The sequence below is a fragment of the Phascolarctos cinereus genome, unplaced genomic scaffold (genome assembly GCF_003287225.1).
Source record: "Phascolarctos cinereus isolate Bilbo 61053 unplaced genomic scaffold, phaCin_HiC Scaffold_3;HRSCAF=262, whole genome shotgun sequence".
In the NCBI taxonomy this organism is placed as follows: domain Eukaryota; kingdom Metazoa; phylum Chordata; class Mammalia; order Diprotodontia; family Phascolarctidae; genus Phascolarctos; species Phascolarctos cinereus.
The window spans coordinates 219,665,784-219,693,693 of NW_027555736.1; the positions used below are offsets into that span (position 1 = coordinate 219,665,784).

At 38.0% G+C, this 27,910-nt stretch overlaps 2 protein-coding genes across 3 annotated transcripts in view; one reads left to right on the top strand and one right to left on the bottom strand.

Moving 5' to 3' along the window:
- The window catches only part of GTF2A1 (general transcription factor IIA subunit 1), a 138,472-nt gene extending 131,934 nt beyond the window's left edge, over positions 1-6,538 (top strand). The window contains exons 13-14 of one of the 2 annotated variants that reach the window (XR_013485430.1): positions 2,014-2,160; positions 6,432-6,538. The gene's annotated coding sequence lies outside the window, so the exon portion shown is untranslated. The remainder of the gene's footprint in view (positions 1-2,013; positions 2,161-6,431) is intronic. The other variant, XR_013485431.1, reaches the window with a different exon arrangement.
- The window catches only part of TSHR (thyroid stimulating hormone receptor), a 152,872-nt gene that overhangs the window by 35,509 nt on the left and 89,453 nt on the right, over positions 1-27,910 (bottom strand). Inside the window, 4 exon segments of the mRNA XM_020976319.2 lie at positions 3,177-3,245; positions 6,974-7,051; positions 9,632-9,706; positions 13,179-13,253. Of these exon segments, the coding sequence (XP_020831978.2) occupies positions 3,177-3,245; positions 6,974-7,051; positions 9,632-9,706; positions 13,179-13,253 (297 nt within the window).

Consider the following 27,910-nt stretch of genomic DNA (forward strand, 5'->3'; position numbering starts at 1 on the left):
CAAACAGCTTGAATTTGAGCGAATATTTTGGGGGAAAGGCTGGGGGGCGGGGAGGGGGCTGATCCATTTCCTAGTTATTCAGTAATAATAATAACTAACATTTATATAGTACGTACTATGTGCCAGGAATTGTAAGTGCTTTGCAATTATTGTCTCATTTGATCCTTACAATAACCCTGGAAGGTAAGTGCCATTATTATATCTATTGGACTGATGAAGAAACTGAGTCAAACAAGGTTAAATGACTTGCCCAGGGTCATACAGCTAGAAAGCATTTGAGGCCAGATTTGAACTCAGGTCTTCCTGACTCCAGGCCCAGCACTTTATTTGCTGCACCATCTAGCTGCCTCAAGTACAGTATTTCTAGGTGACACTGTGACAGATAGGGGATTTCCTTACTGCTACAGTGTCCTTGCTGAGCAGTGAGGTACTTTCCAACAACAACCACATACTAATTATTGGGAGGGCATAAACATGTATAATCATAGCCTTCAAGAAGTTTGCATGCAAATCCCTTTCTTTCAAGAAACTCTTCATTTGGACTTTGGCTGATTCAAAACAAGCTGTGTGTGTTCTTGAAATGAGATTAGCCAGTTATCTTGGTAGAGTGGTAGTTGAATTACTCTGTGGAAGCCATCCCAGGAAGCATGCACCTGGAGGTTTCCAGGGACATGGTGACTAAATTCTTGGTCCATCTGTCTTCTTGTCTACTTCTAGCCATATGGTAGCTCAGTGTGAGATGGTTAGACATTCCTTTTACTGAGCAGGAAGAGCTGATGACAAAGTAGATATGTAAAAGGGAGCGACCATACCTTTAGTCTCTCTTCTTTTACCGCTTGGGATCAGGACTGCTTTGAGCTGCATCCTGAGGAGAGGATGCTTCCCTTCTTTCCTACAGCCTTCATCATATATATGTAAACCTCTACATGCATACAAATGTATAACTATTCCCTTGAGATAAAGGAACTTGGCCAATATTTCACTACTGGAGCATCATGATATGCATTGGTGTCTATTTAGAATTAGATTCAAGGGAAGCAATCACTTAAGTTGTTCCTTGTCAGTTTTCTTAAACCGTATGATATGGTCTCTACAACTGAGAGAGAAGCTTCTGACTTACCAAATCCCTCAGCCCAGCTGCCACGCAGGCCATGAGCCCATGGCACATAAAGCACATGTCTTGCCTAGGTGAGAGTGAGTCTCTTTTGTTTATTCTTGCCTGATCTTAGGCGGGTGAGTCTCTATCATAAGATGGCAGAGTCTAGGGTTGAAGGTGACCTATTGTTTGTAAGAGGTCTAGAGATTCTGGATCTTTTTGGTCAGAGCTGACTAGGGGCCTGGGGAGGAGTTCTCAGAAGCTGTCTTAGCACTCTTGAAGAAAATGACCACAAGTGAATGAGACCAAGCCCTGGGCTGGTTTGCCAAATTACATGGACCTTGATGAAAACGGGACATAACAGAGGTGGAATATAAAATACCCAATCAGCAGTCCTGCCAACTGCTTTATCTTCTGCTGAAGTTTAAGTATCAGCCTTGCCAAGCGACTGTAACAGTAGTTGTAAGCTACCAAATTCTGTTTTAAGTCATTGTTAATCCACACTGTGAATCTTTTGTGTATTTTAGAATCTCCTTTATATGTATGAAATTAAAGACTTGTCCCTGTACCATGCCTGATTTATATTGTATATTAAGTAGCTGTTTGCTTCCCACTTTGGGGAGATCTACAAATGAGCCACAATTTAAACTTCAAATAATTTGTTCTTGAGGTACCAAGGTGATGGTTTAGTCAGCTGGAGAGTAGAAGAAAAGGGAGCCTATCCTGCCTTCTCATTAGAGGCCAGGTTTCTCCCAGGACTGAACTCAATCCAGACCTCACTCCTGGGTTCAGAACAAAGTGGCTCCTTAGAGAAGACAGTGGGAACAGTGCCCCAAGGCTCCTGGGCCCAGCGATGGTCGATCAATGAAAGACTTGTATTAATTCAATGAAAAGCAAAATGTTTTGTTTATTTGTAGGGTATTATGTTTCCAGCTTGGGATCTTGTAACGTGCCTCCTATTCCAAGTGGCCACTACTTCTGAGGATGAAGAAAGGAGTGAAGACAGAAGCGCATAACAGCATGAATCTGCGTATTTGCAGCTTACGCTGGATTGTGGGGGAAAAGTAGGCTGTGACTTCATAGTCATTTCTGAGTCAATCAAGTACAATGTCTGCCTTCCTGAACATATCCTTAACCTTCAGCCTTTGATACTTAGTTGATACCCCTCTTTCTTGACCATATAGGGATAATCGATCTAGAGTTGTAAAAGACACCAGAGGCTGCTTAACTCAATCATCTCAGTTTATGAGTGATCAAACAGGGGGCCGAGAAGATTAAGTGGCATGCTCAAGGTCACGTCAGAATCATGATTGAACCCAGGTCCTCTGCCTCTAGCGATCTTTCCACTGTACCACACTCTGCTTCATTCCCCCCCCCCTTTAAATCATATATATGCACACTTACATATATAGAAATATTCCCTCGCGATAATGGAACTTAGCCCTGTGATATGCATTCATATCTGGTTAGAATTAGGGACGAGGCGATTAGTCATTAAATTGTTCTTTGTCAATTTTCTTAACCCAGATGATATGGTCTCTACCAGTGAGAGAGAAGTTTTTGGTTGAATTTGTTCATGAATCCTAATTAGATGCGGTATGTTATGTTCCAGACCCCAATATGTAATGAGATCATCATCTTATCCTCCATAGACTCCAGATGACTTTCTTGACTCTGGAGAAAAACAAACACTGCATTATTCCTCCTGGCAAGCTAGCTTTGCAGCTCTGATGTAAACATTCAGAGCCATTCACAAATAGAATGGGTTATTGTTTGTTGTTGCTGTTTGTCTGAGGTGTTGTGACTCGACTTCTTGCTTGGCTTGGGTCTCCTGTTTAGCTGCTTTATTTTGAAACCTGTCTTCTTTGCTCTCTATAAACCTTCCTCTTCTATTTCCTTTCTTCCTCACTCATCATTCATACTCTTGATCCCTATTTTTATCCGTATTTGATTTATTAACTTGTCATAAGCTTGTCTTTTCCTAACAGTTATATAAAGAAAACTCAAAAGCGTATTCACAATTCTAAGTTACTCTTCTCCTCTTTATTTGGGGACAGTTTTCATGACTAATTTTACTTACACAGCATCCAACTTTGTCCCATTGAAGGCATGTCCTTGGACCCAGGTAAAGCCATTATTATAGAGTTTCCTGAAAATCATAAAGAAAAGAAATTAGTGACCTGTGACATGTGATGTTGGTCACTTTCTCAAGGTTTAGTCTTTATTTCTCTAAGGTCAGAAAAATATAGAATGGCTTTCAGAGCTAGTTGTGGGTCATGCAAGAAAACTGATCTCATTACTTCATAGTCATGCACGTTTTTTTTTTAACTAAAAAAAATGCAGCTTGATTGCCCACTTTATTCTTCTGACTTGGCTTTCAATAACTAACCCTGTTCTCAAAGGATGAAGATTTGTCACCATAGATGATAGTCAAGAGTACATTGAAGGCATTGAATATGGTTTCCGAAAAGGGTTTACCAAAATGGTTTGAATACTGGAAATAATACTGATGTAATAATCCCTGGCAAATGGCTAACTGGCCACAACCTTCCTTCTGGGATTTTTAGTTCTAGTTTGGGAAGAGAAGAAACCAATGGGAGATCATCCCTCTGACTGGGCATGGGCAAGAGGAGGAACACAGAAGTTTTCACAAAGAGGATTGGCAGTGAGAATTGTGGAGACTTCATACGCAGAATGAGGAGAGAAGAAAGGAGAAGCAGCAGTGTTCCTATGTGAGCAGCATGATTGGAAGGAGCAGCTGGTGCCTTCCACATCTATAATTCCCTTCTTTTAAGACCACGAGAGATGACCTCTATCTAAACGGAAAAACTGGGACTTACAATATGACTGTTTGCATTTTGTTCAGTGCTTGCCTGAGAGAAACAAGCTAGCTGGTACCTATCCCACCCCATATTACTTCCATTTCTGTTTTTCTTAAATTTACTCTGTCAAATAATTAATTTTATATTATTTCTCACAAATATTCATGATTGACCCTGTCTTTATGTTTTTGAGTGCCCCTTTGTTTGTGTCATGAGGGCACAATGGGAACCTTGAAGAAGAAGGAGACCTTTCCTAGTGCAGGGTTGGGTGCCTCAGCCTCAGTCCAGTTTTACTCTCCAACTGGGGACATAAGTGGAAGCCATTTAAGAACTACCTTTTCAAGTGTAGGATTTTTATGAATTAGAGCCCTATTTTATAAATTTGCTTCAAACACAAGTCAATGTTACATTGAAATAAGTAAAGGGTGGAATATTCTTTTTTAATATAGTTATATGGTTTTGTATATTTGTTTATTTTTAAAGAATCAAAGAATTACAGAGTGGGAAGGGATTTCAAAGATCTAGCCCCTACCCAAAGCATGAATATTATCTACTACATTCCTAACAAGTGGGAATTCATTGTCCATTTGATGACATCCACTGACAAGGAATTTACTACTCTTCAAAAAAAGTTGATCTCAAGCAAATATAACCAAAATGTTAGTGAGATCTTAGGGTCACAGGATTTAGATTTGGGACCTGGGGGTGGGCTGCCTAAGGCAATACTGATGCGGTGCTTGGGTGCTTATGTTTGGGCACTTGTACTTGAACCCCAATTTCTCTCTAGCCTCAGAAACACTATCCCTGACAGTTTCTCCCCAGCCCAAGGACCCTGTGCCTAGCACTTACTCATCAGTGGGCTGCAGCAGGACCCTTATTTCTCTCCCTGGTGCAGTTCCAAACAGCACCTGAAGGATTTATTAGTTTAAACTGGCTTTGCACTGGGTCATAAAGACATTCTTACCCACTACTATACTATCCTACCACCCTACCTCATTATCTACATCCTGGGCTCCTCATTAACTGTATTCTAGACTTAAGACATATGTATACTCCCTACATCTATCTTGTCAAACAAGACATTGATTGGTGGCAGACTGGACAACTCTTAGTTACCCCTGAACTCTAGTTGACTTAGTGACATAGCAGGCCTAAAACCACACCTCTGTGTGGCCTCCCTTGTGGGCTTTTCCCAGTGAACTCTGGGCAAAACAGCTGCTCAGTAGATATAACAAGTGCATGTTTCTTTAAGAACTGACCACTCTTAACCACTCCCTAATCCCACCCTGAATCACCTAGTTAGCATATTTGACACATGTCTTATCATATTTTATACTACATAAGCTTTAGCTATTGCAGGTTCCTTAAGAATCCTTGCCCACTGAAAAGCATAGCAGTAAACTTTTTGCAGCTTGACTTCAGATTGCTTGAGTCTGTGAATTCATTCCAGATGACCCATTTTGTATTTTGGTTTTTTTGAGGGGTCCCAACCTCTCACCCTTCATCAATACTACTATTCTTAGCCTATACATGGATTTTTTAAAAAAAATTAAATCGCATTACTTTTAAATGAGCTCATGGAACATATAACAACCTAGGAAGTCTCATCTGCACTATTATTTCTTCCATTTCACAGGTGAGGGAATTGAAGCACGAAAGGGACATGTCTAAAATAATGCAATTGCAGAGCCAAAGTCAATATTTATTCTTTGTTGCTTCAAGCTCAGTCCATCTTCCTTGAATCTGTCACAGTGCTGTTTTGGGTGCATGGCTGGGAATAATACTTTGCTCTTCTTTTGTTCTCTGGATTCCACATAGAGAATGGTCAGGTTGATTACAACAGTATGCATTTAAGTAAGAACAAAGCTTCAGTTTCCTTATTTGTAAAATGGGAAGGATAAATTAATGATTTCCAAGGTTTCTTCCAGCTCTAAATCTCATGGTCTTAAGATATATGTTTTCACTGTGTTCCAGAAGTAAGAGTAATGTTGTAGTAATTTCTTTCCAATACTATGAAGAGAAGAGGAGGCTCCTGGACATTTGAAATACTCTTAATTTGACTTAAAACAGATAAGACAATAATAATAGTGGCTGGCATTTGTATAGTGTTTTAAGGTTTGTAAAGTACTGTATATACGTTATCTCATTTCATCCTCACGCCAACCCTGTGAGGTAGGTGCTATTATTATCCCCCTTTTACAGATGAAGAAACTGATGTTATGGGAGGTAGAGTGATTTGTCCAGGGTGACATGGTCAGTAAACATCTGAGGGAGTATTTGAACTCAGGTCTTTCAGACTCCAAATCCAACACGCTGTATTCACTGTGTCACTGAGCTAATAATAATAATAAATAATAGATAACAGAATCCAAAGGAAAGGAATTTTTCAAGTAAAGAAACAGGAGGGAAAGGTGAGGAATTTAGACTGAAATTTCCATTTCATCAGAACTATGGTTTGGCTCTTGTGTATGCTTATTTCCAGATGCTTGTAATTCTTGATTTTCCTTCCACAGGGAGAGAGAAAGAAAGGGAGGAAGAGAGAGCAGCAGCAGCAGAAGAAGAGGAAGAAGTGGAGGAGGGGAGGAAGAGATGGAGGATGGACATTGACAGCAAGGTAATTAGCTAGACTTCCCAGGCTTAGATTGGGTTCAGTTAAAAGGCATATTCTGTTAAAGCACTTAATGCTTCTGCAGAGGAGCTCTTTCCCTTCAAAAAAGTGTACGCTCCTCTAGGAGCATAAAGAACTAAGTTATTTTCCCCCTCACTTAATCTATCCCCACAGTTAGAAACTGAATTTCCCAGGTTTCAGGAGATTTTTTAAAAAAATATGCTTTTGATAACATACAATGAGCTTAGCCATTCTAAACCAAAAGGAGTAGGCTTGTGTAGCAGCACTACTGGGCCCATACAATGCGTACCCTTTCAGAAGCTTAACAAACTTCACTGGGGAAATGTGCCTTTGAGTTATTGAGCTGAAGTGTAATGAGTATATGGTATATGGTAATGAATTGAATAGAATGGTAGGGGTGACAGGAATTCAGCAGGAAGGACTTACAAGGTTAAGGTCTCATTGCACAGCCCTTGGAAAGCATTCACAGGAATTGAAGTTATAAAAGGGTTATCTGTAATTTCACTGCAATAAGGAGAAAAAGAAAAAACTATCATGAGAAAAAAAAATCAAACATTAAATGAACCTAATCAAGGTCTTTTGCTACATCAGTGCCCTTCCAGAGAATTGTTATCGCAAGCTAAATCGAAACTCATTTCTATTTTAATCCCATGGAGCCTCTGAAGTCAGGCAGTTTGCTTGTTGGGTCTGCTCCAATGAAGTGGGAATCTAGTAGACTGATCAGCACGGGGGAATCAATAACTTAAAATACAAAATTGTACTTTTCTTAAATAAGTGATAGGCTTATTAATTGACAAATTATCTAAGAAAGGCCAATGTTAGTGAATATTGAACTTCTCCAACTGTGCAATGACTATAAAAAAAGAATTGAAGAAAGGCAATAGGGTAGTTAAAATTTTTGAGGGTTAACCAGAAGTACTTTACTGGCATAACTTTGCTGGATACCTGGATCTTTGGAACTTCTGTAAGCCAATGAGATTTCTTGAAAATAACTTGTCCCTTTAATTTGACTTTTTTTTTTTTGGTGAGGTAATTGCGGTTAAGTGACTTGCCCAGAATCACGCAACTGGTGAGTGTTATGTGTCTGAGGTCACGTTTGAACTCAGGTTCTCCTGACTCCAGGGCCAGTGCTCTATCTACTGTGCCACCTAGCTGCCCCCTTGACTTATCCCTTTATATGGACAATGCCACACTGAAGCAGGGTATTCCATTAGTTCAAATAGAAGCCTTGGAGTTGCACTTTTGGCAACATCTTTAGATGTTGCTAGCTCCTCTTCAAAACTTGACCTGTGGACTTCTCTGTAACTGACTTTTCCCATTGGTACACTGAGAATCAGAACTATAAAATGCCTGATAAGGTTATAAATAGACAGACAGCATAAGGTAGGACAGAAATCAGAAGACATAAGTAGTCAATAAATGTGTTTTGGTTGGATAATGAATACCGACCTAGAGTTTAATCTCAGTTCCTCTAGATAGGCAATAGGATTTAAATCTGAAAGGGATCCTTGAGATTACCTAGTCTAGCCCAAATCACTCATTTTACAGAAGAGACTGACATCTAGAGTGGTTCAGTGATTTGCCAAAGGCCATACCAGTAATGGAGAAGGAAACGGCAAAACATTCTAGTATTTTTACCAAGAAAACCCCAAATAGGGTCGCGAAGAGTCAGACATTACTGAAAGTTCTGAACAACAACAAAGGCATTTGTGGAGTGCTTAAAAAGTTAGGAAGCACTTTATCATCTTATTTGGGCCACTAGGTGGCACAGTGGACAGAGTGCCAGGCCTGGAATCAGGACAACCTGAGTTTAAATCTGGCCTCAGACATTTACTAGCTGTGTCCTCCTGGGGAAGTCACTTTACCTTGTTTGCCTCAGTTTCCTCAACTGTAAAATGAGCTGGAGAATGAGATAGCAAAACACTCCTTTTTTTTTTTTTGGCAGAGAAAACCCCAAAAGGGGTCACAGAGTTGGATACAACTAAAATGACTGTACAACAACAGTGGTAATAAATAACAGAATCAGGATTTGAACCTGGATCCCTGGACTTTAAATCCAGTGCTTTTACCATACCACATTGCCTCTTACACACGAGAAAATGCAGACTGAAAAAATTTAAGAAATTTGACCAAGGTCACACAGCTAGTAACGATTAGAACTAGGACTAAATCTTAGGTTTTCACTCATTCAACCAATTTTTGAGTGCCCAGATCTTCTGGTCCAGGGTTCTAACTACTACCTTACTTGCCTCTTTAAATCCTATGAGACATCATTATTTAGTAGCCCAGGCTACAAAGGGGGGGAAAAAAAAGAAAGGTACAAAGGATTGTAGCTCAAGTTTGCATACAAAATTTTTGTGGTTTAGTCATTTTTCAGTTGCATCTTACTCTTCATGACCCCATTGGGAGTTTTCTTGGCAAAAATCTTGCAGTGGTTTGCCATTTCTCCAACTCATTTTACAAATGAGAAAACTGAGGCAAACAGGGTTAAGTGACTTTGGTCCAGGGTCCAGCTAGTGTATGAGATCTGATTTGAACTCAGGTCTTCTTGACTCCAGGCCCAGTATTCTATCTACTATGCCACCTACCTGTCCCAAGATTAAGTAAAACAAACATGCATGTGAAAATGTTCTATCAAGATTAAGGCATTATTACTACAGTTACTGCTGCAATCACTACTACTATCAAAACTACAGACAATATTTACAAATAGAGTTAGTGTGGTATGATACATGGAAGGGCTAGGCTCGCCTCCAAAAACATTATTACTCCTTTACAGACTGCTATCTGTATCAGAGGAGGACGTTCCCACTCTCCGGTGTCTCTACACTGATGAAGTCAGATGTCTTTTATATTTGTTATTAAGAATAATAATGATATAGATACCATGAGAATTCTGATCTTGAAAGTGTTTTGTGATCCTGGAATGAAAAGCATTTTTATATGAGGTGCAAAAGTTTGCCAAACAAATGTGATTTATGAGAATTTAGAATTTCAAGGTTCTGTTATCTTTTGGGGGAAAAATGATTTTTCTAATTGATATCTTTGGAGTCCATAACATCGAAAACTTATATGCATACTTACAGTATAAAGAACACATCAGCTGAATCAATTTTGGTCAGGTCAGGAAATATTTTAAGTCCAGTATTGAAAATCCCACTAAATTACATGGTCAAAGAAACCAAGATAGAAGTTAGTTTTAAGAAAGCATCACAAACATGCATTAAACATATGATACCAGTGACATACTATTGCTGCATCATTCATCTGTTGATTTTTGTTGCACAGATTTCTCAAAAAATGTGACATTCCTTCATCCCTGTTTTCTTCTTCCCCACTTCAGGATGTTTTCCCCCTCCTTCTAAATGAGTGTTTCTACTTTCTGAACTGGTTAATCACTGACCTACAAGTGCTTTCTGACAGATGGTTTCTGTGACTCACCTTCTTGCTGTTCTTTGTACACAAGATTCTATCTCCCACCTCCAGGCCTTTGCACAGGCTGTACACTCCTCACTTCCACTTGTTAATATCCCTAGTTCCTTTTACATTTGACTCAAATGTCACTTCGTACACGAAAACTTTCCTGATCCCCCATGCAATTAGTGTCTCTTGAAATTACGTGGTATTTACTTTATATATACGTGTATGTGTGTGTGTGTGTGTGTATTGTGTTTACTGATATGTGTACACATTGTTTCCTCCAGCTGGACATAGGATCCTTGAAAGTGGGCATCTTTTATTTTTGAGTTGATGTATTCTGCACACAGCACAGTGCCTAGGTTGTAGTAAATGAATGGTAAATCTTTGTTGTTTATTATTATTTTTTGTTGTTGTTGTGAATGGTGCTGTGAAATGTCTCCATTCAGAAGGGCAAGACAGGTTCTACATTTTCAACCAGATATCAAGTTAGATGGAAACTAACGTTCATCTGGACTCAGTGAGACTAAAGTGTGCTTATTGGATTCAGATTCTTTTTCCTTTGGTTTTTGTTTGCTTGTTAAGCTTGGTGGAGGAAGAATATAGAAATTATTTTTAATAATAAACCTATATTAATTTTTTTATTTTATTTTCATCCTTAAGGCACTGCAAAATCCTAAAATATCTTTTGAAATCATTACTATATCATGTTTCATTCAATCACCATTTATAATATCTACTTTGGACAAAGCATTTTGCTGGGAGGAGATACAAAGAAGCAAATCAGTCCTTCCCCTTCAAGAGCTACTAGTATAGATTTGGAAAGAAAGTATAAATGTAGACTTTTAAAAAATAATGATTTATGTATATATGGTATATATGGTAATTTTATAGCATTAACCTAAATGTTTGATTAGCTATAACTAATCTCACTCCTGATCCATAATAACTAAAAGGGAATTTAATCTTCATATATACTATATGGTCATTAGTAGCTTTTTTCACCCACTTGAATTGAGCAAACTTGATACCTTAAGGTAGGATTCTTCATTTAGAAATCCCATTTTAAGTTTTTTACTTTCTTCTAAATTACTCCATCAATGCCTAAGCTCAGTTTCTTAGTACTTGGGAAGTACTCTATAAATATCTGTTAGTTGATCATGGTGTATATGAAGTAAATGACGTCTTTGTCTCATAATACCTGCATTATAACGTATGCATTGTCTTGATGTGTTTTAGGGAGATAAAGAAGAGTTCTAATGAAGGAAGGATTACTTCTGATCAGGTTATCAGGATAAGTTTCATGGAAAAGCTGATTTTTGAACTGAACCTTGAAGGATGAGTAAGATTTCAAGTGGCAGAGAGAATAGGCAAAGATATTCTGGCCATACAGACGGTACAAGTAACTGTGTAGAAGTGGGAAAAGCACTGACACATTCATGCAACAATGAGTACTCTAATTTGGCTTTAGAACATAGATTGCCAAAGAGAGGTAGGTATGCTAAAAGCCACAGTGGGCTTTGAGTGTGTGTGAGGAAGACAAGGAGAGCTGAGAAAAGTCAGGAGTGGGGTTAAGGGACAAGTATCATCAAAGTCATTGAAAAGCTTTGAGCAGAGGAATGACATGACTAGATTAATCTTCTAACAGTCTGAAGGTTGAATTGGAGGTGGTTCAAAATGAAAAATGTATCTGTAGCATAATTTAGGCGTCAGGAGTAACTGACTGATTTTTTAAAAATTACCTTTTTGCTTTTTTGTTTCATATCCCTTAAGTGCCCTGGACTGTCTTTTTCTATAATACAGTGTCTTCTTAGGGATGTAGTATCTTATTGATTCCTATTTCCCCTAACTACTGTCTTAGAAGAAAAAAGGACTCTCTAATAAAGTATGGGGAGTTCTGACCTTATAATCATCAAGGATAGTCTTAGATATACCAAAGAAAGGGAAAACAACAGCTGTCATCATTAGATAAGAGCAACTCTATGACTATAAGCTGAACTGTCCCTGTGAGATATCACAGATCAAGCTGATCTCCAAGTGGGGTTCCTGTGCTATTACAGAGAATAGCTGATCAGGTAATGACTCAGAGGCAGAAGATTGGGGGGGCTATAAACCTGTGTTGTACCATTCCCAGCACATTATTTTCCTCTTGCACTCTGTAGGCTCTTAATTGAAAGTTTATTGAATTGGATTGAAAGAAGTGGTTCTACTATCTGGTGTGGAAATAAAACCTTCTAAAGCCGGGGTTCTTGATCTAGAAGCTACGGACCTCCAAGGGTGTATACAGGAATTTCCCAGAGCCAGCTCTGACAAGCTCATGAGAGCCAATCTCTACTTGCTAATTTCAGTGTGAATATTTACATATGAGATATTGGCAAACTACAAATCAGAGCTTAATTTATTGTTTGGTTGATTGTGTAGACTTAAGAAAATGATGGGGAAAAGTTAATAATACAGATTAAATTTAAAAACATGTCATGTGTATATTTTTTCCCATTGAGTAGATTGTTAAACATTTACCAGTATACCTTCGGATAGTTTTCAGGGAGATCTGTGACCTTGTTTGGGAAAAAAAATTAGTTCTTTATTTTCACTATCCTCTAAGTGAAGTTTAGCATCTTAATTTACAAACATTTTTCTAATAAGGGGTCCATAGGTTTCAACAGACAACAAAAGGAGTGCTTGCCACAAAAAAAGGTCATGAGTTCCTAATCTAGAGGCATATATATGTGTGTGTGTATACGTGTGTGTGTATACATGTATATGCATACATGTACACATATGTGTATACACATATGTATTTGTGGGAGGAAGAGGTAGCTATTAGGAGCTATTAACCTTTGTATAGATACACACGTGTGTGTGTGTGTGTGTGTGTGTGTGTATCTCTGTACAAACACAGGCACATGCACACACACATACACATATCAACCTATAAAGCATTTCCATGACAAAGGGACTAGAACTGTCCTTCTGCTCCTTCTACATACATTCCCTTCAGGCTTCATGTTGTCCATCTGTGACTTCTTTTCCCTTCAAGAGGGGTCTTAATGCTCATTTAAAACTGCTTTCATTTGGGTAAATATGATCAGGATTATTGGAGGGAGGGGAGAGAAGTGTCATGTGATTTGTCCCAGCCTTGTCCCTAGGGACAGCTCTCACCAAATGACAACATCGTAATCCCCCTGTAAAGAACAGAGTTTGCAATACTTACAGGAATTTTAAGAGAGGCAGGTCTTTTAGGGCATCAGGATCTATGTAAGTTAAGCTCTTAGTATTTCGAATTTCTCTGCAAAAGTTAAAATGAACAAGTTCACAGGCTGAAAAATATTGTGCTAAATAAAATACCTGAGCTCTTTCTTCATTAGCCACAAAACTCAAAGAAGGAAGACATTAAAAGAACCTCAGAGAAAAAAATGAATGACCTTGAATTAGGAGATAAGAATAACTAACTACTGGCAGAATTACAACAACAAATTGCTCTCAATTCAGGAAAGAGAGGCCTGATCATTCTTTACTGCCTGTGGGAGCTAGGCTGCTTCTTGGACCTGTACAGCTGGACCTGATTTTAGCTAAACTATGTTAATGGGAGACCTTTGTTTTGGTTGTATTCACGGTAATTTTTTTGTTTCCCTTTAGGCATAATTAAACACACACACACACACACACACACACACACACACACACAGTGTCTATCCCTATAGTGCTGGAGGTAGTGGGCAAATAGCATTATTGTTGTTTATAATAGCAACCAAAAAAAAGCAAAACAGCTTACTCAGGAATAGAAGGTTAAGTGGTCCCATTTGCTTCTGTAATATGGTCTGGTTTCTATAATTTGCTTATTAAATACATAATGAATAAGTCTGAAAGGTATTGACTTAGGAAGTGCTACGAATAGATCCCTTAGTTGATAATAGAAATAGAAAGAAGGAAGGAAGGAAAGAAAGAGAAAAGAGAGAGAGAGAGAGAGAGAGAGAGAGAGAGAGAGAGAGAGAGAGAGAGAGAGAGAGAAAGGAAGGAAGGAAGGAGGAAAGAAAGAGGAAGAAAGTTAAGCACTCACTATGATCCAATAATTTGTGGAAAATGTTTGGAGATACATCTAACTTTGAATTCTGTAAGATCTGATTAGCCAAATTGTAGATGATTTAGGTCCTTTCTGAATCCCTCTTTCTCAGGCCTTTTTCCTGTTAATTAGCACCACGAGCAGAAGGAAACTCTAGAAGGAGAAACTCAAAACTGGTGTCTTCTGCTGCCTGTCAACTGGCTAACTATAAAAAGATACTGAGTTATCAATTAATTAGTCATTTTAGTCCCATAACAACTAATAATCGAGAGTGAATTGTAAAGACTTATTCCTTGTGAACTGGCAGTCTATTTAGAAAAATAATGATCTCCACTGCCACACTCATTACTGGACTGTGACACTGCTGATCACCCTCTTCTTGATACTCTATCTATTCTTTCTAGGTTTCCGTGATAGTAGTCTATTCTAGTTCTTCTCCTCCCTATTGACCATTCCTCAGTCTCTAATGCTAGATGTTTTTTCCAAGTCATGACCTTTAGTGGTAGATGTCCCCCAGGGCTCAGTTCTGGGTCCTCTTGTCTTCCCCCTTTATACTATTTTGATTGGTAATCTCATCTACTCATATGGATTTAAGTATCATCTCTGCTCTAGAGTCTCAGATTACTTATCTAGCTTTAATCTCCTGTTCTGAAGACCAGCATCTGCACTTGTCCATCTCAAACTGGATGTCTTGTAGACATCTTAAACTCAGTATGTCCAAAGCCAAAGTTATTATCTTCCTTCCACACAGTTTCCACTTTTCTAAACTTCCTTGTTACTATTGAGGACATCACCATCTGTCCAGTCATCCCAGGCTAAAATCCTAGGTGTCATCCTTAACTCCGCCCTCTCTCTCATCCTTTATATTCAATCTGTTGCTAAGTCCTACCAATTTTACCTTCAGAATATCTCTCATAGAGGCCTCCTACTTTCCATGGATGCTGCAACAACCCTAGCACAGGCCTTCACCTTACACCCGGACATTGAAATGGCCTGCTGGTTGGTTTCCCTGCTTCAAGTCCCTTCTCACCCTAGTCTATTCCTTCCCCCATATGTCACACTGATCTTCCTAAATTACAGGTCTGATCTTGTCAATTACAGTGGACCCCCTGTCACCTCAAGGATCAAATAAAAAATTATCTGTTTAACTTTTAAAGCTTTTCATAACCTGGTCCCTTCCTACCTTTCCAATCTTCTTAAACTTTACTTCCTTTCATGTACTCTGTGATCTAGTGACACTGGCTTCCTAGCTCCTCCTTACGCAAGATGTTCCATCTCTGGGCATTAATTTTTAAAAGAGCTGTCACATGGAATATTTTGCATAAGTTGTTCATTAAATATATAGTTTCCAGTCAAGAGGGAACAGTACTTGTCCAAGAAGTGTTTAAAATTTGTTTTTTCTGTTTCAATATTCACAGTCTGAATAGTGTACCTGAATTTATTTGTTACAAAAGAACTCATCAATTATAGCTTGTCTAAGTTCAAGAGAATATGAATTTTAATAGTATAATAGAAAGTCTGTCATAAGCATACCACTGCTTCTTCAGAAAGAAACTACAGCTATCCCTTCCACATCATGACTTTCCCCATTGTGGTTTTGATATATCTGTTTGGCATAAGAAATTAAATTTTTTGGGAGTTTTGCAGAAGCCACAGACAACACACAAAGGCCAAGAGATGACACAGAAAAACTTTAGAAACTCAGAAATGCCTAAAATATATACATAGTATTATATAATGTCAACATATTTTGTCTTTTAATACCATAATAATTTAGACTTCTTCTCTGGTAGGCAGAGAGGGCCAAAAAATATTACATGTTTTTTCCAGATCACTCAGGGGGTGCCATACCCTTTGAATTTTCTTTTCTCTATTGTCTTTCTACCCTGATCCCTATGCCATCATCATATAACAGCCCTGTTTCTAAATGAATTGTGTTAGGTTCTGTGTCTTAATCGCTTTTTTCCCTTTAGTGACCCTGGAAAAGATAAATATATTGTAGTCCTTTGGAATGGAGAAAAAAACATCATTATTAAGAATAGCAATAGCAAAACCAAAACAATTGAGATTTTGATGATAGAAATTGTTTAGAAAAGGACTTGGGTAAAAGACATAGCAACTTTGAAACAGCAAAATATTGGAACTAGATGGCCAAGATTGTAGGGAGAAAAAATTGTGCAAGTTTGTCTTTCCTGTGTTCCAAAAGGGGTATAGGAGGAAAGGAGGACAGGGACAGAGGTGGGGAAAAAAACCAGCCTTTTTGTACACTCCCATGAGTCAGGCAGGACCTCTGTGTTCAAGGGAAGGTTTGTTGTGAAGTTGTTTCATGGGAGATGAGCAATCTGCTGCTCAGGTCATCCACCCTCCGGTGTGTTTGTGGGATTTTTTTTAAAGGAGCAAGACCAGAAGAATTGATCATATTAAGACCAATGACTCTATGGGATAATAGTGATTCAGAAACATATTAATCTATGAAATTCTGAAGGCTCTTTCAGAAGAAAGGCAGGTGAAATAGGTGAAGAGAAAATGATGAAAATTTGAGTCAAGCAGCCTCATCAAGAACCCCAGAAGGTCACTGGTTTAGAGCAACTGCTCATATGAAGAACATAATAGAAAAGAGTAATACGAGCTTATAGGCATCAGTATCACTTCAAAAAACAGTAAAAAGCAGTTGAGAAGAAAATAAATCTGCAGAGTTTGGTGAGAGATCCTTCTGAGTCATATCCTGAGAGCTTTTGTACATGAAACTAGGAAGTTAACAAATAGAGATGTGAAATGAAACAGATAAGCCAACATCTGTAAAGATTTCTTCTTATAAATACTGATAGTGGAACAACCCTTATCTTTGGACTGTACCACCTCAGTACTCAGTACAACCACCAGGCATGTATTAAGTGACTATCACATGCAATACACTGGGCTACCATAAGGGAATAAGGGAGTATTTAAAAAGGAAAAGTGACTCGACCTGATAAAGTACATGCAAAGAAAGGCCATACTAGAAGTAACATAATTTTAAAGGTACTCAAGGATTATTTTTCCAAAATTATGGAAAAGATCGGGGGCAATATTTTAACCAAACAAAGGAAACTGAGAAAGCATTAACAAGTATAGACTTTTCTACTCTCTTATTTCCATAAAATCTTTAAGAGGACATTATGGTTGTGTCAAGATTACCAGGATGGAAGCAGGAGAGGGCTTATTTCCTACCATAGAGCTGGAAGATGTAGAGAAGAAAAGCTCCTGTTATATCTGCTATTTATTTATTATTATTTTTTGTCAATTGATTTGTAGGACAAAATACCATCTTAAAAGTTTTCCTTCTATTATTTATATGTTAAAATTATACAAGAGTAAGTGACAAATGTAGTCATTGAGATACTTTTATTTATTGACTTCCGGAGTATTCACATCAAAGAAGGCAATACTAGGAACACAGAGCAACATGCTCAGGTAAATTGTTTGTCAGAGTTATAGAGGATGTCTTAAGCAGAGTACAAACAGAAGGTTTTCCTATCCATATCAGTGGTGAATTTCATGAAATGCTCTTTTTCACAAATGACATTAGCCAGTTCCTACAATGTTACAAAACTTCTCTAATTAATCTATTACTATCAGAAAGAGGTTGTTTTAAACATCCACAATAAAAAACAAAGTGGATGAAAAATTCATATTGCTCAGATTACAATAAATAGCTGGGCAGATGGCCCATTTATCTAACATCTATTTAGTATTTAACAGTCACCTATATAACTATCTATCTCTGTCTCAAATGGGTGTATATGTGTTCTCCAATAATCTGAATCATATACTTTAGCACTATACCTGTACGTATTTATCTGCTAATTTATATCTGTCTGTCTAGGACACATGATGACAGTGAACATGGTCTTGAACCAGAGATAATTACAATGAGGAAAATGGGCTGGATTACATTTGGAATTTGCAAAATACTTTAAGTGATTCTAAGCAATGTCTTTAATATCTATATTTTCCTAGTAATGCCACATAGCCACAAATTATGAAGCAGTCTGACCACAGAAGAATCAAAGTTGCAAGTGACTCAATAGGCAATGGAAAAGATATATGGTAACTGTGTTCAGGCCCTAGCCTATTAGTAATGATGATGTATGCAAGATGTAAGGTGGTATATTGGTGATGACATGGCAATAATAGGCAATAAACAGATAGCTTGAGACAAGATAGCCCTTGAAACACCAGAAAAATCAGAAGAAGATCTGTAGCATGTGAGGTGGATCCATTCGGGACAGTTTGCAGAAGATTATAAATCCCACAGTAAAAAATGTATAGAGGGGTTATAGTACACATTGGTGGAGAGGAAGTGCCCGTACTGATAAATTCACAGATCTATCAAAGTATTCAATTTGTAACAAATGGGCATAAAGCATTTGTGGAAATTCTATTTTGATAATGGAAAAGAATTATAAATATATAAATACATCTTATGGTAAACTATTATATGAGAACATGTATGTGTTTTTCAAAGTACAAAGTACTCCACAAATATGAGATAATACAGACAGCTCTATAATGTGACATATGCATTCCCTAGAAATAGTGCACTATGCAAAATTGAACAATAAAAACCACAGAACTTACAGGAAAAATATATTTGGGGCACAGCGTTAAAAAACTTCGTCAATAACATAAAAAAAACCAGGAACCTAATGAAAAATGGTAGTACAGTTTTGTCAGTGTTAAATGGTTAAGAAATACATAAATAATACACTTAACAGTCACTGTGTCCATGGCCTTGGTCTATTGCTGGTCCTGTAGCAAGTTGGGCAGGCCCCAACTCCATGCCTCCAGCAAAGGCTATGGTTGGGTAGGGCTAGTGGGAGTGGTTCAAACCAGCCCTTCCCCTCTCACGGCTCCCACTGTACCAAAAGAAATACAATAAATATAGTCCTTTACCTTGACAGAGAAATAGTTTGCTTGGATATTGGAAGGGTAGCACCTTCTGAGTCACTGTAAAATGGTTCAGTTTTCCATCTTCTTGCTTTTTCTCTCCCAGAAGAAATTGAACAGAAGCCAACTAGAAATTTGTATTTTGTTCAGAATGTTCCCTAATATATCAGTCATGTTTGAACAAATTCACTTTTTCCAAAACACTGGTTATAGTAGAATTGACTGTTTTATTAATGATGAAAACCAAAACCTCATACCTTAGGAGTTAATTGCTCATTCCAGTTAGAGTCCTATTACTTACTGGTATGATTTTAGCTTGATTTCCCAAGTGGAATGAACCGGTCAGTATGAATCTTAGAAATGGAAGGAACTTTTAGAAATCATTTAGACCATTTTTTTTTTATAGATGAGGAAACTGGGGTCCAGAGAGAAGAATTTACTTGCTTAAGAATTTGCTGTGTGATTGCTAAGTCACTGTCAGTGACTTGAAAAATCACAGAGATCAAAAAGGTGCCACAACACTGGAGATAGGCAAACGTCCCCAGTCTGAAAAGAAGGCAAGAGGAAAAATGCAGAGTAGAGGTCAATAAGCCTGGCTTCAATTCAGGGCAAAATTCTAGAGTCTGTTATTAAAGCGATAGCATGTGAGCATTTTGAAAGGTAAGAGCTTAGAGCCAGCAAGAGTTCAGAAAGAACATGACATACTAGACTCACCAGATTTTACTTTTTCAATAATATTACTACACTGATAATTCGGAGAAATACCACAGATGTAGTACACCTTAATTTTAGCAAAGCATTTGATTATACCTTTTACAATATTCTCATGGACAAGAAGGAAGCTAGATTTATTAAAAACTGTAATGAGATTGTTGACTGATTGAACAGACAGGAAGAATAGTTGATTTCCCTCTTCATTTCCCTCCTCTACTCCCTGCCCCCACCTTCACTTCTTTGGATCTTTCCATCATGCCCCCAAGAACCTCATCATTCAATTTGATCAAGATCAAATTAACCTTGGTACTCAGACCTCGGCAGTACCCTCTGCCCTTCTGATTGGAGGGCGGAAAAATAAGTTCCTCCCAAAACCTCCTTCTCTTCATTTCCTACATGGCTATACTTTTTTGGACTTCTCCATCATGTTCCTGTGCCAGGTAATTTCCCTCTTCCCCTCCCCTCCTTCAGCTTCTTTTTGTGTCTTGTCATCTCTCATTACATTATAAGCTTCTTGAGGGCTGGGACTATCTTCTTTTTCTTTTTGTATTCTCGGAATTTTGTGTTCCCACTTAGCACAGTGATTGGCACATAGTAGGTACTTAATAAATGTTTATTGAGTGAATAGTTATTAATGAATAGATGTCAACATGGAGGGAGGGCTCTGTTTGCACAATGACATGTTCTTTGTCCCGTGCTTTTCAATATTTCTATCAATTACTAGAAGGAAACATAGATAGCATACTTAAGGTTTTTCTTTTTTTCAGTAAGGGGAAGTATGAGGAAGAGAAAATAAATGCTTGTTAATTAAAACAATACAATTTAATTTTAAAATTTTGCAAATGGCACAAGTTAGAAGGGATAGTTAACATTCAGGACAATGAAGTCAGGATCTAAATATTTTAACAAGATGGAATCGAATGAGGTAATTTAATAGACATAAATTTAAAAGCCCTATAGTTGAGTCCAAAACAAATCAACTGTATAAATACAGACTGGGGAAAGGAATGGCTAAATAGTAGTTTGTCTGAAAAGGATTTGAGGATTTTAGTAGACTGAATGCACAGTATGAATCAACAGCATGACATGTTAACTAGAAAAACAATTAATCTGTATTAATAGAGTTGTAGAGTCTAGAACAAGGAAGGTGACAGCCCTGCTCTTCTATGTCTTGGTCTGACCACAACTGGAGTGTTGTATTTAGTTTTGAATACTACGTTTGAGGAAGGATATTGACAAACTGGAGTATACGCAGAGTGGAGGGATTAGGATAGAGAGAGGACTGGGAACTAGGCCATGCAAGGATCAGCTGAAGGAATAGGAATGGAGTTTATGCTGGAGAAAAAAGAGACATTGAGGATATATAATAACTATCTTCTAGTATTTGAAAGGCTGCCTTAAAGAAAAAAATTTAAATTTGTTCTGGTTGGATTCATAGTGCAGAACTGGGAACTAAGGAGTGAAAGCAATGGAGTTTTAGGGAACACTTTTTACTAATGAGTATTGTCAAAAAGTGGAATGAGTTACTTTGAGAGCTAATGAGTTTGCTCACACTGGACATTTTCTTTTTCTTTCTTTTTTTTTCTTTTTGGTGGAGCAGTCAGGGTTAAGTGACTTGCCTAGGATCACACAGCCAGTAAGTGTCAGGTATCTGAGACTGGATTTGAACTCAGATCCTCTTGACTACAAGGCCAGAGCTGTATCCACTGCACCACCTAGCTGCCCCCCGTCTGGACATTTTCAAATGGAGACTGATCAATCATTAGTCACGGATGTAGTAAGAGAGGGGTCCTGTTCTGGTTGGGATTGAACTAGATCTCTTGCAGTCTCTCCTATCTCCAGTGTTGTAAGATTCTGTGATTCCTTGTCCCCCTAAACCTATGTTTTTTCTTCTGCACTATGCTGAAAGGCCAGAAAATGGGTGCCTGCATTTGAATCTTGGTCTACAGCCAAGTAATCCAAGGGTTCTTAACTTGGGACCCATGAATTTAGTTTTTTAAAATAATATTTTGATAATTTGATAATTACAATGGAAACCAATATAATTGGTTTCCATTGTAATCTTATGTATTTTATTTTGTGCATTTCAAAACATTATCCTGAAAAGGGTCTGGAGCTTCACTAGACTGCCCAAAGTATCCAAGACATAAAAAAAGATGAGCAACTCCTGCCCTAGTCCAACATCTCAAACCATCTCAACTCACCTTATCCCAATTTCAGTCCACTAGAGAGGAATTGTCTACCTACAGAACAAAGCTTAAATGGAGATTAATCTTATCTAATCAGATCAGCTTCCTTTCTCAATCAAAAATAAGCAATTTCTGGTTCAGCCACTCATATCTAGTCTTGATTTCACAACACATAAGAGCTGCCATTGGGGGGGGGGAGCGGAGCCAAGATGGCGGAGTAAAAGCAGTGACTTGCTTGAGCTTTCTTCCAAACCCTTCTAAATACCTATTAAAAAATGGCTCTAAACAAATTCTAAAGCAGCAGAACTCACAAAAAGACAGAGTGAAACAAATTTCCAGCCCAAGACAACCTGGATGGTTGATTGGAAAGGTGTAATGCGCCAGGCAAGGAGAGGAGTGCAGTTTGGCATGGGCATGCAGGCCTCAGCAAACCTAGAGCAGGCCTCAGAGGACTGAATCACAGGCTGCTGTAATGGTTTCCAGACTTCTTAACCCATGAACACCAAAGACAACTTAGAAGGTCAGTAGGAAAAGACTGTTTCTGCAGTAGTGAGAGAAAAGCACAGGGTCCTAGTCCCAGTCCCAGTCCCAAACATGGCCCTAGGGCAGTAGCTGCCTCTGGAGTTTCTGGCCCACAGATGAAGGGGAATCAAGTGGCTGATCAGAGGGGGATTGTAGGGATTTCTTTGCTGGTGCTGAGGCAGGAATCTCTTGCTTTGCCCTTCTTGGATCTGGGTCACAGTCCTGGGTGGCAGTCCTGGGGCAAGGAGGAGCGCTGGCATGGTGGAGCTTGTGGTGGTGGTGCAAAGAAAATCCTCCTCACAGTTCCAAGACAGAAAAGAGTGCTTATGGTCACTCATAGACCAGAGCACAGGCCAGGAAAGGAGTAATCACCTCGCCCTTGATCATAGCACCTTGGAAGAACTGAAAATTTACAGGTCCCTAGAAGTATCTCTGAAAAACAGCTATGTGCACAAACCCCTGAAGCTTGGGACAGTACATTCTCCACATTGGAAGCAGACCTACCTTAACAAAGAGTTTAAACTCAAGTAATTGGCTGGGATCATGAGCAAGAAGTGCAAAAAGAGTCAGACCATATGATCTTCTTTGGTGACAAAGAAGATCAAAACATACAACCAGAAGAAGACAACAAAGTCAAAGCTCCTACATCCAAAGCCTCCAAGAAAAATATGAATCAGTCCCAGGCCTTGGAAGAGCTCAAAAGGATTTTGAGAAATAAGAGAAGTAGAAGAAAAACTGAGAGTGATACAAGAAAATCATGAAAACAAGTCAACAGCTTGCTAAAGGAGACCCCCAAAAATACTGAAGAAAATAACACCTTAAAAAATAGCCTAACCCAAATGGCAAAAGAGGTCCAAAAAGCCAATGAGGAGAAGAATGCCCTAAAAAGCAAAATTGGCCAAATGGAAAAGGAAGTCCAAAAGCTTACTGAAGAAAATACTTCCTTAAAAATTAGAATGGAGCAATTGGAAGCTAGTGACTTTATGAGAAATCAAGACACTGTAAAACAAATCCAAAAGAATGAAAAATAGAAAACAGTGTGAAATATCTCATTGGAAAAACAACTGACCTGGAAAATAGATCCAGGAGAGAGAATTTAAAAATTATTGGACTATCTGAAAGCCATGATCAAAAAAAGAGCCTAGACATCATCTTTCAAGAAATTATCAAGGAAAACTGCCCTGATATAGTAGAACCAGAGGGCAAAATAGAAATTGAAAGAATCCGCCAATCACCTCCTGAAAGAGATCCCCAAAGGAAAACTCCTAGGAATATTGTAGCCAAATTCCAGAGTTCCCAGGTCAAAGAGAAAATATTGCAAGCAGCCAGAAACAAACAATTCAAGTATTGTGGAAACACAATCAGGATAACACAAGATTTAGCAACTTCTACATTAAAGGACCACAGGGCATGGAATATAATATTCTAGAGGGCAAAGGAGATAGGATTACAACCAAGAATCACCTACCCAGCAAAACTGAGTATAATCCTTCAGGGGAAGAAATGGTCATTCAGTGAAATAGAGGACTTTCAAGCATTCTTGATGAAAAGACCAGAGATGAACAGAAAATTTGACTTTCAAATACAGGACTCAAGTGGAACATGAAGAGGTAAACAGGAAAGAGAAATCATAAAAGACTTATTAAGATTGAACTGTTTATATTCCTGAATGGAAAGATGATATTTATAACTCATGAGTCCTTTGTCAGTATTAGGGTAGTTGAAGGGGGAAAAAATTATATGTATGTAGATAGATAGATAGATAGATAGATAGATAGATAGATAGATAGAGGGCACAGGGTGAGTTGAAGATGAAGGAGTGATATCTGGAGAATAAATTAAGGGGTAACAGAGGATTATACTGGGAGAAGGAGAAAGTGAGAGGTAGAATGGGGTAAATTATCTCACATGAAACAGACAAGAAAAGGCTTATACAGTGGAGGGGAAACGGGAAGGTGAGAGGGAATGAGTGAATCTTATTCTCATAGGATTTGGCTTAAGGAGAGAATAACACACACATTCAATTGGGTATGGAAATCTATCTTACCCTACAGGAAAATAGGGGGGGAAGGGGACAAGAAAATGATAGAGGGGAGGGCAGAATGGAGAAGGGGGTAATCAGAAGCAAAACAGTTCTAAGGAGGGACAGGGTCAAAAAAGAGAATAGAATAAATGTGGGGGTGGGATAGGATGAAGGGAAATATATTTAGTTTTCCACAGCCTGACTACTATAGAAGTGTTTTGCATGACTATACAAGTATAACCTGTATCGAGTTGCTTGCCTTTTCAATGAGGGTGGGTGAGGAGGGAGGAAGGGAGAACATTTGTTACCCAAAGTTTTAAAAACACATGTTAAAAAAAATTGTTTTCACATGCAACTGGGAAATAAGAAATGTAGGAAATGGGGTATAGAAATCTATCCTGCCCTACAGGAAAATAGAAGGGGAAGGGGATAAGAGAAGGGGGGAGAGATAGAAGGGAGGGCAGATTAGGGGAAGGGGTATACAGAATGCATGCCATCTTGGGGTGGCAGGGATGGGTAAGATGGCGAAAAAATTTGGAACCCAAAATCTTGTGGAAGTGAATGTTGAAAATTAAAAATAAATAATTTTTTTTAAAAGCTTCCATTCTACTCTCTTCATAGCTCTCTTAACTCCTCTCCATACCCATATACATAGTATAGAAGGATGGAAGATGGCAGAGACATACAATTTATTTTTTTACATTTCAATCAAAGTTATTGAGCATCTACATGCTATAAAAGAGAAAAGAAATAGAAAACATGGTCCCTCTTGCCTAACTACATTGGAAAGAAGACTGGACTTTAAGACTTCTTGAACCAACTGGTTAATACTGGCTATTGGCTTATTCATCACAATTTTTCTGAACTTTTTATTCATCTGTAAAATAAGAACATTGAACTGGATAACCTCCAAGATGCCTTCTTGCTGTAACAACAACCATGCTGATGATTATTACAATTATTGTCATACAATTGTCATCATTGTCATCATCATTGTTACTATATTGCTTTAAAGTTTGCAAGGCACTTTACATAATATTCTCATATTTGATCCTCGTAACAACCTTTTAGGGTAGGTTCTATTTTTATCCCCATTTTACTTATGAGAAAACTCAGGCTGAGAGAGATTTAATGATTTACCCAGGGTCCCACAGTAGGTATCTAAGGCAGGATTCAGACTTGGGTCTTCCTGACTCAAAGTTAATTCTCTCTGCCCTGTGCTACCTACTTGCCTTTAACATTTACTTAATTCTAAGTAGGAAAACTCTTGAGAAAGCACCTGCTTGATCACTCATGCTGTACTTTATTAATCCTTTCCCATTATTTCCCTATCTTCTTATTCTGAGAAAAGAAAAGAGAGCTTTGCACAAGAACTTTTTAATATGTTATTCTGCAATTTTTCATCGAATTTCAAATAAAACAGAAATTTAGAGTGAATGTGAAACTGTTCACTGTCTAAGGGGCAGGGTTACTGCAAATCAGCAGACTAATTTGGCATATTTTGTTGATTTAATCAAACATCAGAGTCTACAGTCTCTTTTTCTTTCCAAATATCCATCCTAAACCCCAGGAAGAGCCAAGAACTAGCCTCTCGAGAAATCTACTTGCCCAGTGAAATCAGCATTGTGGCAGGAATATAATTCCATCAAGCCTGATGGTAAATTATAATCCTGGAAGCAGTGCAGTTGGGGAGAGAATAAAGGAGAACATATAGGAAAGGAGTAGAAAGAAGAGATAGAGTAAATCATTAGCTAGGGACACAACAATGAAGAAAAATGTTCTTTAGTGATATTGTTCCTCTAAATGGTTTAATTGACCCTGAATTGTTCCATTTCAGTTTGGCTTGGGTTGCTGAGTTGATGGAAGTAATGAAGTTGAACTGAGATTCCAGGCAAGGGCGGGGGTGAACTGAGAGTTAAAAAAGACTGGAACTAGAAAAAATTTCAGCACAAGACAGAATACACCAGGACTAGATCTGGGCGGAAGAAACTTGAATAGCACCTGCTCAAACAGTACAATTAGTCTCAAACTTTTATAAGCACTAGATAATCTTACAGTATCTTAAGGGGGAAAAAAAAAGTAAGAATGACTTTGGAAGTTGTTTTAAAAAAGAAACCAGCCAAAAGACCATTAGTTACAAAACGAACACCAAAGTCATTAACCAGGCACAGCATTTCTCAAATTTATGAACTTTGTTTTCCTTTTAAAACATTCTGTTCAGAATAGTGAGGTCAATCTGACCTTCGATATTCAATGCATGTGCATTCAATACATGTACAATTCAGTTCAATAAACATTAAGCACCTACAGTGTGCAAGGCATGACAACTTGTTTTTTTAAAAGGTGGTTTAATTTGTAACACCTAGACTATAAGAGTTCTTAGATGTATTTTAGGGAATTTTGGCATTAATTGTGCATTTTACAATTGAGAATGTTGAGAACCAAAGAAGTTAAATGACTTGGCCAAAGTCACACAGGTAATGAATGGAATAGATGAGAATTGAACCCAGATTTTCTGACTCCAAATATAGGGCTTTTTCCATTACACCATGGATACCTATTTGTTTTTTACCCATTGTGCAGAATACCTTGTACTAGATGCTGCCCCCCCCCAAAAAAAACCTCCTAATTTTAACTAATTGGAAAGAATTATCATGAAGTGGACTGACTACAAGTCAAAAGACCTGGATTTTAGGGCTGATTGCACCACCTACAGGTTACTGTGACCTTGGGCAAATCATGTCACTTCTTTTTTTGTTTGGCAAGGCAAATTGGGGTTAAGTGACTTGCCCAGGGTCACACAGCCAGTTAGTGTCAAATAATTTGAGGCCATATTTGAACTCAGGTCCTCCTGACTCCAAGGCTGGTGCTCTATCCACTATGCCACCTAGCTGCCTCTCATTCCACTTCTTGGAGTTATCTCTTTATATATTCAATGAAAAATAATAATAATACTTCTTATAATTATACTTCTTATGTCATAGAGTTGTTAAGATTAAATGATAAAAATGAGTAAAAAGCTTTGCAAGCTTTGGTGCTATATAAATGTTAGTCATTATTCATTCTTTAATATAATTTTCCAAGTGATGATATGTGTGTATGTACATATATATATCCAGACATAGCTTTAGTAAAAAATTAGAATTATAGAATCTTTGCTCTGATAATAGGAAGTTTTGAGTGCCGAATCTAATATAATGTAATATAAAATAACAAAATAACCATATAACATAGCATAATAGAATATTATATAATAATAAATGATATATAATAGTATAAGATAATATAGTATAATATAAAGGTATATAATATTATATAGCAGCTAGAGTAGAAGAGTAGAGAGGGCAGTATAGCATAGTGAATAGAGAGCTGGCCTCCAAGTCAAGCTGACTTGTGTTAGAGATATTTTGGCATAATCTGACTGTATGACCCTTGGCAAGTCAATTAGCCTCTCTACATTGCAGAGAAGGTGATGACCTGCATGGGGAGAGGGAGTTCCATATACA